The 11,938-nt window shown below is 54.8% G+C and overlaps 3 protein-coding genes across 5 annotated transcripts; 2 read left to right on the forward strand and 1 right to left on the reverse strand.

The window, feature by feature from the left end:
- The first annotated feature begins 386 nt into the window (after window positions 1-386).
- EFHD2 (EF-hand domain family member D2) lies at window positions 387-3,134 on the forward strand. Its single transcript, XM_015882468.2, has 4 exons — window positions 387-652; window positions 2,106-2,253; window positions 2,343-2,477; window positions 2,580-3,134. The coding sequence occupies exons 1-4, from the start codon at window positions 402-404 to the stop codon at window positions 2,712-2,714; spliced, it is 669 nt and encodes a 222-aa protein (XP_015737954.1). The 5' UTR covers window positions 387-401; the 3' UTR covers window positions 2,715-3,134.
- On the forward strand, window positions 2,722-5,086 carry LOC107323260 (chymotrypsin-C). Its single transcript, XM_085509903.1, has 7 exons — window positions 2,722-2,968; window positions 3,555-3,643; window positions 3,743-3,840; window positions 3,912-4,034; window positions 4,312-4,448; window positions 4,525-4,670; window positions 4,772-5,086. Exons 1-7 carry the CDS (start codon window positions 2,722-2,724, stop codon window positions 4,976-4,978), a joined length of 1,047 nt encoding a protein of 348 aa, XP_085366029.1. The 3' UTR covers window positions 4,979-5,086.
- Window positions 5,087-5,709: 623 nt separating this feature from the next.
- CASP9 (caspase 9) lies at window positions 5,710-11,909 on the reverse strand. Of its 3 annotated transcripts, XM_015882460.3 has the most exons (10): window positions 11,756-11,909; window positions 10,530-10,743; window positions 9,969-10,049; window positions 9,562-9,593; window positions 8,576-8,752; window positions 8,249-8,338; window positions 7,486-7,633; window positions 6,804-6,983; window positions 6,497-6,606; window positions 5,710-6,352 (listed from the first exon to the last, which is right to left on the reverse strand). In XM_015882460.3, the coding sequence occupies exons 1-10, from the start codon at window positions 11,885-11,887 to the stop codon at window positions 6,260-6,262; spliced, it is 1,257 nt and encodes a 418-aa protein (XP_015737946.2). In that variant the 5' UTR covers window positions 11,888-11,909; the 3' UTR covers window positions 5,710-6,259. The 3 variants fall into 3 exon arrangements, 2 of the variants coding, with proteins under 2 accessions (XP_015737946.2, XP_085365096.1); XR_014931820.1 differs by lacking the exon at window positions 7,486-7,633; XM_085508970.1 differs by lacking the exons at window positions 5,710-6,352; window positions 6,497-6,606; window positions 6,804-6,983 and having other exon boundaries at window positions 7,486-7,655.
- Between the last annotated feature and the right edge of the window lie 29 nt (window positions 11,910-11,938).

The following is an 11,938-nucleotide window of genomic DNA, read 5'->3' on the forward strand; positions in this document are numbered from 1 at the left end:
CATCGTGGATACGCAGTGGGGTGCGATGGCCACCTCCTGGTGCAGGTTTTGGGGTCAGGTGCTGCCCTGTAGATCTGAACACGGCTGTGTTCAACCATGGGACAATCCCTGGCCCCAAATACCGTGGACACAGCGCCGGGAGCCCATCCATGCCCTTCATATATGTCTGTGATGGCTTTGGGTTGGGCTGTGCCGTTCCAATACCACCAAACAATGAGCAGAGCTGATGCTGGTGGGATCCTAAAGGGGGGGGAGACCCCTCGTTGGCTGACACCCCGCCAGCCTGGAGGTGCTGGGGGTGCCCCGATGCGTCCCCCCTCCCTTTGCGAGGCGGCTGCTGGGGCGGAGCGGGGCGGAGCTGCGTCTGTTCGTCCATCCATCCATCCATCCATCCGGGCACCATGGCGGAGGAGCTGGCGGAGCGGCTGGGCCGGCGGCTGGGGATGCGGGAAGGGGATGCGGAGCAACAGCAGCAACAGCAGCAACAGCAGCAGGATGCGGAACCCACCCCGGTGCCCCCCGGCAGCCCCGCGGTGCGGGCGCTGGGCAGCGAAGGTTCACCCGGCGGCGGCCGGAGGCTCTTCAGCCCCGCGGCGGAGTTCCGTGAGTTCTCCAGGCGGCAGCTCCGTGACATGGAGAGACTCTTCCGACAGTGAGTGTGAAGGGGAGCCCCCTCCCCAACCCCCCCACGGGATCCACAGGAGAGACCCCGGGGAGGGAGCACCGGACAGAGGGTCCCCATTGCCCCGATCGCATCCCCTGTGCTTTGGAAGCCTGCAGCCACTGGTGTGGGGGAGGAAAGGGGGGCGGTTCTGGAAGCCCCCAGTCCCTTTGCAGGACCCGCCCAGCCCTGGGCTGATGGTGGGAGGGGTCCTTTGGACTTCACTGCAGGGGGAGATGCAGTGGGTTCCCCCACTTCCTTGCAGGGGGCTCCACTCGGGACCCCCCTCTTGGCTCCCTGTGGAAGGAATCCATGGGATCCCCGCTTGTCTCACCCAGTTCTGCACAGGAGCTGAACCTCAGGACCCCCTCTCGGCTCCTTGCAGCCATCCTCCCACCCTACAAACTCTTTCAGAAGGGTTCCCCTGGATGCAGCCTCCCCACAGCCTTGCAGAGGGGACACCAGGACCCACAGAGCAGGCTGGAAAAGGGACATGGGACCCCCCCAGCCGCAGGACCCCCACCTTGGCCATGCATACGGGCTTTGGGCTGCGGCAGTGGTGTTGTCACGTCCTCGGTGCCATCCCCACGTGTGATGTTGCAAGCCTGGGTTAGTGAGCTCAGCCAGATGGGGGGGAGCTGAGCAGCAGGAACTGTGCAGGGGGAAAATAGGGTCTGCAGATGGAGGGGATAAACCCCTCTCCCCCCATCCTGAGGCACTGTGCAGCGTGTGGCCGTGGGTGCTGTGCCCGTGGGCAGATGGCAGCAGCACGGGGTCTGGCTGCAGAGCAGGACGTGCACACACGCACGCACAGCAGCGAGAGGAGCAGCACGGCAGCTGCAGGGCTGCAAGCAAAAGGGGGGTCGCAAAGGGGGGAGCATGGGGATGGGGTGATGGTGTGGGGCTGAACCAAGCCGCTGCGTGCAAGGTTTGTCCTCTCTCCTGCCTTCCCCTGCTGCGTTAAAGGATTGCGACGCAGGAGAGCCCACCCCAGTGGATGCAGAGCTGCAGCCAGGGGCTCACTTTGCAGCAGCGGAGCTCACAGCATTACGATGCCAGCAGGAAAAGCACGAGGGTTCTGTGCTGGGGCACAGTGTGAGCTGCACCGTGCTGCGGCTGCGGGGACAAATGAGTCACAGCCCCGCAGAGCTGCACGTCACTTCCTGCAGCCTGAGCAAGGAGAAGTCGAAAGTGCATCCTATAGAGCCTGGCTCAGCCCTATAGGCACATATAGGGCTGACCCCTTTGCTGCACGGAGCTGGCGGCATGTTTGGCAGCAAGCTGCTGGGTATCAGTGCCAGAAACCACATTCAATGGGCAGGGAGTGCTGAGGATGCTCCTGGGAACCATTAATGGTTGGATAGAACCAGCTGTGGTTTGGCACAGCAGCCCAAAGTGACAGTGAGGATGTGCCCTGTGCTGAGGATTTACCACCTCCTTACAGGTACGATGCAGGGAAGGATGGTTTCATTGACCTGATGGAGCTGAAACTGATGATGGAGAAGCTGGGAGCGCCACAGACCCACCTGGGCCTGAAGAACATGATCAAGGAGGTGGATGAGGACCTGGACAGCAAGCTGAGCTTCCGCGAGGTGAGCGCAGGGGTTGGGTTGTGGCTTCATCCTTTGGTGAGGAGCTGGATGGCACATCCTGGATGGTGATATCCCACCCCGTGCTGCAGTTCCTGCTGATATTCCGCAAGGCAGCAGCGGGTGAGCTGCAGGAGGACAGCGGGCTGCACGCTCTGGCACGGCTCTCCGAGATCGATGTCTCAACAGAGGGCGTGAAGGGAGCCAAGAGCTTCTTCGAGGCCAAGGTAAGTGCTGGGTGGCACAGCAGTGACCGTCGGGCGGTGGGGACATGGCCAACGTGCCACCATACAGCACACAATGGGGTGACAACGTGCCACCATCCCCAGGCACAGGCGGTCACCAAGGGCAGCAGCTTTGAGGAGGAGATCCGTGCAGAGCAGGAGGAGAAGAGGCGGCAGGCGGAGGAGATGAAGCAGCGCAAGGCGGCCTTCAAGGAGCTGCAGTCAGCGTTTGCTCAGTGACTGTGGCATGAGGAAGGAGCCCCACCACGCCATCACCCGTCCCCTGCGTGTCATCGTGCCCACGACTCGTGCCAAGCCGGGGGCAGCAGTCACTGTGCTCGGTGCCACGGAGCAGGCAGGCACCCAATGTGTTGGGTTGGAGGTGGCCTTGGCTCCCCTTGGGTTTATCGTGGTGAAAGATGCCCATAAAGGCCACCGAGGGGAGAGAAGCTTTATTTCTTGTGTGTCCCGTCCTCTAAGCACCCCAAGGGATGGTATCTGACGTGCTGTCCCTCCTGGAGTGGTTGTGCCGATGACTGTGATGTCCCACCAAGGTGTTGTCCCAACAGCTGCTTCCATTCTGCTGTATGGATGTGTTGTTCGCTGTGTCGTTTTCTTTTTCTTTCTTTTTAAATCCCAAATAAATATTATATTTCCTAAGGAAGTGTTGTGCTCACCCGTACCCAGGGTGGGGTGGCAAAGTGGGACCCCCATGTCCCTTCATGGCTGGAAACACGGTCAGGGCCACATCTGTGGGGTTGTACATGGGACAAGTGTATCTGTTCCCAAGTGGGCTGTGCTGCTCTGATAAGAAACAGCACAAGGAGGGCACCAGGCTGTGGGATTTGGCCACCTGTCACCAAGGGGAAGGCCACGTGCCCAAGGGCAGGAGGTGGCACAACCAACATATAAGACAGCGAGGCTCTTTGGTTCTGCCACATTGAGGAGCCTATAACCATGCTGGGGGCTGTGTGTCTCGCCGTCCTGCTGGGCTACGGTGGGTGAGGGCACGGAGAGGGGGGTGTTGGTGGGGCTGGGGGCTGTGCCCATGCTGATGTCCCCATGCTTGGTGTCACACAGCCTATGGATGTGGGCAGCCGGCGGTGCCACCGCTGTTAGCTCGTGTGGTGGGTGGTGAGGACGCCCGTGCTCACAGCTGGCCATGGCAGGTAGGTCAGGGGGGTCTATGTGCCACGTGGGGTCCATCCCAATGTTGGTGGCATTGGGGACGGGTGGCCACCACGTCGTGACACCGTGTGGCCGTCCAGATCTCACTGCAGTACAGCCGTAATGGTGCCTGGAGCCACACCTGTGGAGGGACCCTCATTGCCCCCAGCTGGGTGCTGACGGCCGCACACTGTATCAGGTAGGGTTGGGGGCCACCCATGGGGGGACAGCACCCCATATGTGTGCCCCCACACTGATGGCCATTGGCAGCTCCTCCCTGACGTACCGCGTGGTGCTGGGCGAGCACAACCTGGAAGTGGAGGACGACGGTGCGGTGGTGGCCGAGGTGGAGAAGATCATCGTGCACGAGAAGTGGAACTCCTTCCTCATCATGTAGGGCAGCAAAGCGGGCAGGGAGAGGGGTGGGGGGCAGGGATGGGGATGGTTGGCAGTGTTCTATAAGATTTGGTTGGTGGCTCTCTATGGGGTTTGGCTGGTGGTTCTCTACAGTCTTAGGTTGGTGGCTCTCTATTGGGTTTAGTTGACAGTTCTCCATGGGGTTTGGTTGGCGGTGCTCTAAAGGACATGGTTGGTGGCTCTCGATGGGGTTTGATTGTTGGTGCTCTATAAGGTTTGGCTGGCTGTGTCCTATAGGGTTTTCTCATTGCAGCAATGACATCGCATTGATCAAGTTGTCGCAGCCAGTGCAAAGGAGTGACACCATCCAGGCTGCCTGCCTGCCACCCAATGGGCTGGAGCTGGAGAACGGCTACCCTTGCGAGATCACTGGCTGGGGACGCCTCTCGAGTAAGCAGGGTGACCACAGAGGGAACTGAATGGGGTCAGAATTGGTTATGGGTGCAACTTGAGGCTGTCATTGCAGCTAATGGGCCGCTGGCGGAGGTCCTGCAGCAGGCTCGGCTGCCCGTGGTGGACCACGAGACGTGCTCACAAAGCGACTGGTGGGGCGGCCTGGTGAGGACCTCCATGGTGTGTGCTGGTGGTGACGGCGTCGTCGCGGGATGCAACGTGAGTGATGGGGCTGCTGGCCATCCCCAGTGGCTGTGGTGGGGTTGGAAGGACGGAGATGGGGAGCTGTGGGGTGTATGGATGTAACACTGTCTGGGCAGGGGGATTCGGGCGGCCCCCTGAACTGCCAACGCAATGGCCTGTGGGAGGTGCACGGCATCGTCAGCTTTGGCTCCTCCTGGGGCTGCAACACAGCCAAGAAACCAACAGTGTTCACACGGGTGTCTGCCTACATCGATTGGATCAACGAGGTAAGAGCAGAGCTCTGGGGTTGGGTTCTCCCCGTCCTTCTCCACATGCAGGTCTGACCACGGTCTCACCCCTTTGTCTTTGGCAGAAAATCAATGAGAACTGAGGATGAGCAGAGCAGGTCACGTATCGTGATGTGCAATAAAGGGAAACAACTGGCATCGTGTGCCCCTGTGGTTATTTGTGGGGCACAAGGGGGGCACGTGGCGGAGCCAGGGCCCTTCCACTGGAGTGGGATGAGCCCCCGGGGCTCTGAGCCCACACTCTGTATTTCTTTAATCTTTCCTACATTGGAAAAGACTCTTTAATTTACAGTGCGCCAACAATGTGGGCTGCAATTCGGGTGAAGGACAGGACAGGCATTTGTGCTATTGACAAGACTGACAGAAACATTTACTGCTCCGCGTATTAGAAAAACAGCAGTTGCATAAACATCATTCACTGACTAACTCACAAATAACACCTTCCAAGGGGAAACCAGCTAGCAGCCAAAGTGCTGAATAACTGTACAGAACCTGGGATGTCCTTCCTAGATTACCAAGCCCAACCCCAACCCACCCCCTCCATGTCCCTCAGTGCCACATCTACAGCCAATAAACATTAAAACGTGTCCTAACTTTCTAGTTTGAATGCCCAAAGGTGTTTTCCATCTATATTCTATAGCTCTATATACGGGGTACTGTGTACATGAAAATCACAGTGACAATGCAACAAGGCTGTTTTAGAGCTAGCAATATGTATATACTGAAAAAGGACACGAGAGAGAACAGAAGACTGAGTACAAAGCAAAAGGGTTTGAATTTGGTTTTTTCCTTTTGATTTTTGTTTCACTCAAACAGAAAAATCTCTTGTTGCACAAATCAGCTATTTCCATTGATTCCATCAATTCATTCCATCAATTAATTCCACTGACTCCTCCAATCCGCTGCAGTCGCACCAGGAAGGAGAGCAAAGCCACAGCACAGCGGGAGGCCCTCACTCCACAATGGGATCACTGGGCCGGCACACTCTGGCAATGGGGATTCCAACACACATCCCTTCCCCTTTCCTATCACTGGGACAGAATCATAGGGGTTGGTCAGGCACCTCTGGAGAGCATCAAGCCCAACCCACCTGCTAAAGCATGTTCCCTACAATAGATTGTCCCTGCAGGTTGGGACAAGGCCAGTCCTCATCTTATGGCTACTTCAGCCCAGTGACAGCACTCACAGCTTGCATTTCTCAGGACAGACCCCTCCACAGCCACCAGGAGCAGCTGGTTCAAGTCACAGCAGGGACAGCTTTCATCCAGCCACAGGGAAACAATCCTCACGTTGATGGGGACCTCGACACCCCCAGCATCATTTGCACAGGAAGAAGAACTTCTTACGTAGGAAGTTGAAACAGCCCGGGATCTGCTTGTACTTCCCCTTGGTGGACACAATGTCTGATACCTAGGAACAGAAGGCGCGCTGTGTGCTCAGTATCACAACCCTTTACAAACTGCCTGCCTACCCTGACAGATGGCACCTCTGATTATTGCCTTCCTTGCTTTCTAACACTACAAAAAATAAGGTTTATAAAGAAAAGACATTTACCCGAACTAACATGGTTAGCAGGTCTTCAGAACTGGCATAACATTCCAGCACGCTGTCCAGGGTTTCCACATACCATGAGCCACTCACCCTGTCCCTCCAGGACACAAAACCTTCAGAGAAAGGAGAAAATTACTCTTGAAGTCAGTCTTGCTGTGTCTGCATCTCACACTGCCTGCAAAAGGTGGTTGCCCCTAGATTTAGTAGCAAACACTGACTACTGGTGGCACAGCAGCTTGGTGGTGTGTTGGCCAAGCACCTTTAGCATCAATTACCTGTGTAAAACGTTTGCCTGGTGCAGTTATCTCACCTGGAAAAGTTGAGTAGGACACCAAGATGTCACCAGGAGTGGGCAAACTGGCGACGGCATCCGGCTCATCCACACTCCCTGATGGAGCCTGGAAAGGAATCGCATCCGACTCTACGGAACCTCGGCAGGTTTCATCTCGGGGTGATTCAAAATCCACCTCGAATCCTTGGTCCTTTTGTTCTGCAAGAGAAGCTCTCACTCACATCTGACACTCTCTGCAGCCATACATCCTCTATTAACAACTGTAGGGGAAAAAGTCCTTCAACAAAGGCCACGCTTTTCTGCTCTCTGATGGTGCTGCTACAGTCAGAGCCATCAGGCTCCCCACTAACCAAGCCCTCCCAACCAACATCCAAACATTCCTTCCAACCCAAACCATTGCTTAACAAAGGGAACAGGTGAAATGCTCCTGGATGTGGGGCCACTACTGCCCTCCTCCCACCTCACAGCCCCCACTCTGCACAACGAAACCACCCGCTGCACAATGGAACCACCAGTGCTGCCCTCCTGCAAGATGCTCCTGAAACTCAACCCATGTTAGCAGTAAGAATAGCAGTTGGGGATGCCACAAGACACCTGGATAAAAGGGCAACAGACACAAAAGGAAGAAGGCGGCAAAGCCTAACTGTGTTCTCACCAGCCTGTTCACACCTAACAGCTTATTGGCAACACAAAGATTCACCTCCTCCACAGGCCTGGATGAAGAAGAGTTTGGGTTTTCCTCTCAAACTCGGGCACTGGGACCCATTGAAATAGTTCACAATCTTTTCAATTGGAATGGTTTTGCCATCTGTTCCATAAATCCCTCCAGGAAACTGAATATGGCTTGTCTGGAAGAGGAAAATCCAAGAGCTGTTAACACAGAAGGAAAGACGAGCTCAGAGGGAACCCAGCTCTGCACGAGTGTTCTCTCTCTCTCCCATCACTTTCTAGCATAAAGCTTCCAGAACAAATCTCACTTCCTCATACTTGTATATGCACACTGCAGCAGGGCAAAGGGGTTCCCAGCAGACACTGCAATATCCAGGAATCCAACCTCTCAATATGATCCAACTCCTATTCCACCTCCTCCAGTAACGGGATTCTTTATCCTCCAGGACAAGGGGCACACAACATACAACCCTTTTAGAACGATTTATCTCTTCTCCTCCAACCTCAAGGCCAAAATCTCGTAATCATTAGTCTTAGTCGTGGCTAACGACTCCTCAGGCAGAGCCAGAGAATCAGGAAGCACTCAAGTCCTACAGTATGAAGGTCAGCACCACCTCCTTCTGCTCTTTGCACACCACTTGGTTCTGAGGTACAGATCCCACATTCAAAAGCTAACAATGATTGACCAAAGGCCACCAACCCCTGGAAAGGCATTGCAGCAGAGAACCCCATGTCTGCTTTCACCCAGATACAGGATAAGAATTCCCCATGATGTCAGAGGAGCACAAACCCACCTGGCAGCCATGGGAGAGGATGACCACAAGGCAGCAGTCCAGGGCGCTGTGGTCGAGCCGTGCCAGCTTCCGCAGCTCCAGATCAATTTCCTACATAAAAAACATCATGTTTTAAACTGCACACTGGCCACAGATTACAGCTAAGTCCTGCCCTGTCAGACCCAGTTGGATCTCTGCTGCTTTCTGCCTAGTAAAAGTGATAACAGGCATCCCACATACAGACCACAAAACCCATTGGCACAGAGTAAGACTCATATCATCCCTATGCATCACATCCAGGAATCACAGTTCAGCTCAAGGAGTACCAGGTCCTCCTGCCACCCTCACCTGAGCTTTGAGGTTCCTCAGGGTCTGGACATTGAAGCACAAGGACCTGAAACGCTTTTCCAGCTTCTCACAGTCTATGTCAGAGCCAGCCCGAGGTGACAGATTGGAGTCTGGGCTGAAGCTGACGTTGTTGAAGATCAGGCAGTGCCCACAAGGGTCTGCTCGCAGCTGGTACACCTGGAATGCAACAAGGGGAGCTCATCAGTCGCAACTGAACACCCCCTAACACAGAGCATTCACCAGCTAGTGCGGTGCGACACATACGTCAGATTTAGCATCAACACCAACACGTTAATTCTGGGAGGGCCCTCCAAACCCCAGCCATGTGAACACAGCCACTCACCCTACCCTGCCTCAGGTACGAGCTGTGCTGTCAGGATGGCAGCACACACGCTTCTGAATGCTCAATGCCTGCTTCACTGTGAGCCTCCTAACGTGCAAAAGCTGCAGCACATGTTTACTGTTGCTTTCCCTACTTCTGTTACCCAACACAGTGATTACAAAGTCAAAACACCACTTGATAAACAACACACGACTTGATGCCTGAGGAAATCACTAGTTGTCTTACTGGAAAGTGCTTAAGCACTGTATTTAGCTCCATGTCATGTTATTTGCAGCACGGTTCGTGTGATCCCAAGGAGGAGCTGACTAATGATTGACCCACTCTGAGCACACTGCCCTGGTTACAGCCACGTCAGCCCCAGCACCAAGGACTGGATGTCACAGCACTGCTCCCAGCTGCAGCAGCTCTGTGCTGTGGGACTTCTTCAGTCTAAGAAGAAGTTTAAGCCACACTAAGACCTTATTTTGGACATTCTGTTCTTTGCCTCGTGAGGGTGAACACTTAAATATCTTCAGCCTTGCTCTGCCTTTTCAGTTCTTAAAGCACAAAATCCTTGCAAGCAGAATCTCTGAAATGACTGGCAGCAAAGAAACCCAATACTATGACAAATAAACTGGAAAAGAAGAGGATTTAGAATACTAACCAGTCTGTGGTCGCTCTTGTCAACAGCTGAACCTACAACACACCACAGAGAAATGGGATTTAGCTCTCAGCACTCAACAATGAGATGTTACACCTATTCTTTGCAGAACTAACATCAACCTTGCCCTGTCATCTGTCACACGTGGATGACACCCACCCCTTCTCCCCCCATCACCCACCAGAAGCAGCATTTGGCTCTTATCTCTTAAACCACAAAGAGTCTCAGCAGTTAGAGCCTGGACCTCAAGCACACGCTCATCCCCACCTGGGACACCATATACTATTTAGTTGGGGTCACCTCCCAACTAGCATGCATCTGAACTGGTCTGCAATTCACAGTGCAAGGACAAGCAAGGAACTGACCAACGAGCTGTCAGACCTCCCTCAGGGCTGCAGGACAGCTCTTACCCTGGGCTGGTGCTGGAGGCATCCGAAATCTCTCACTCTCAGCTTGGACTGGGATGGACAAGTATTCCGTAGTTCTCACACCTGTAATGGCATGGGAAAGTCATCTCTCTCCTTCTGCCCCTTCTAATTTTACATTAGAATTAAGCAGTTCTTGTTCCCCTTAAGGACCACAGCTTGCAGCTACACCACTGCAAGGGCAGATCAAAACCACTTCTGTTTTTCTCTTATCTGAGTTCAGTGAGGTTTCTTATGACAGCTGTATGAGCCGCGCCAACAGATAAAGGGCAAAACAGGAGTAGCAAAGCCACACTGAAACCTGTTTGCAGTGCAGCAGTACAAAGGCTACATGTGAAAAGCAGAAGGAAGCCACCAGTGCACAACTGGGGCTTCAACACTTCTGCTACCAGAAAGCACAACATCCTCCTAACATAGTCACATAGTCACCACTATGACCTGTGCCAGAGGATAACAAAACCAGGACTTCACAGCCTACTTTCTACAGCAAGAAGGAACCCGGCTACTACACTCCACCATGCAAAGAACCACGTTCTCACTACTTACTTTTGTCACGCCTTTCTCCAGGCAGCTCCAGCTGCACAGGCCTCAGATCCATAGGTGGGGACATGGAGCTTCCACACCCCTCATCCAGCATGTCAGCCAGGTCACTGTGCCCGGTGTCCCTCAGGATGGAGAGGAATATAGGGAAGGCCTGTTTCCCACGGCTCTCCAGGTCAATGACCAGCTGTCGTGCTTGTTCCCTTCGGGTGCCAGCGCTCTGCAGAGGAAGGAAAGCAGGATAAAGCTCAGTGATGCTCCCTGAGCCCTTCAGCACTGATGCTTCCACTGCAGCGTTGGCCACAGATGGAGACAGGAGGGAACATGAACTGCTGGTTCTGGGGGATAAGAGAACCAGGGGATACCCCCAGCTTATCAACACGGGGATAAAAGAAACCTTCTCAATCAGCTTAACAGTATCACGGAGGTGGAAACAAAGGGAAGGGCACCAGGCAGATGGACAGTGGAGGAGACAGGGGTACCATAGAATCACAGAACTGTAGGGGTTGGAAGGGACCTCTAGAGATCATCGAGTCCAACCCCCCTGCCAAAGCAGGCTCCCTACACCACATCACACAGCTCGGTGTCCAGGCGGGTCTTAAATATCTCCAGAGAAGGAGATTCCACCACCTCCCTGTGCAGCCTGTTCCAGTGCTCCGTCACCCTCACTGTAAAGAAGTTCTTATTAAGGAACTTCCTATGCTGTACTTTCATCCCATTACCCCTAGTCCTGTCCCCACGCACTACTGAAAAGAGACCAGCCTCACCACTACGGCTCCCACACCTCAGGTATTTATAAACCTGAATCAAGTCCACTCTCAGCCTTCTTTTTTCAAGGCTAAACAGACCCAGTTCCCTCAGTCTCTCCTCATAGGGTACCCTGGGCCATGTCATGGGTATAGTGGGGACACAGGACACCATGGGATACATATGACACTGGGGTTCTGTCACCAGGCTGAGGTAATACAGGGACTAGGTATTACAGGTAATAGGGACACAGGGACCCCCAGGTGCTGTCACAGGGCTGAGATGATGCTGGATCCCTCAAGGTTTGGGATTGGGGGCACACGGGTCCTTTCAAAGCCTGACAAAGGCCTTGGGGGGGGTGAGGGGACACCCTTGGGCCTGTAAATGAGCTGATACCCCAAACCCTATCACTGAGGGGACGAGAGGTTCTGAGGGGACACAAGGCCCCACCACCGACCCGAGAGGCCTCGGTACCCCCAGCCCACCTGCATGTCCTCCACCATCGCGCTGGTGAACACCCCTCGTTCCCGCAGAGGCCCCCATAGCACATCAGGCCGCAGTCCCTCCACCAGCCGCAGCCGACCCCGCCGCAGTGCGCTCCGCCGGGCCTCCTCCATGGCCGCAACCGGAGGCGGAAGCGTCGCTATGGTGTCGGCGGGCGGGCGGGC

The sequence above is a fragment of the Coturnix japonica genome, chromosome 9, assembly GCF_054131305.1.
Source record: "Coturnix japonica strain WE chromosome 9, WE-NBRP24, whole genome shotgun sequence".
Classification (NCBI taxonomy): domain Eukaryota; kingdom Metazoa; phylum Chordata; class Aves; order Galliformes; family Phasianidae; genus Coturnix; species Coturnix japonica.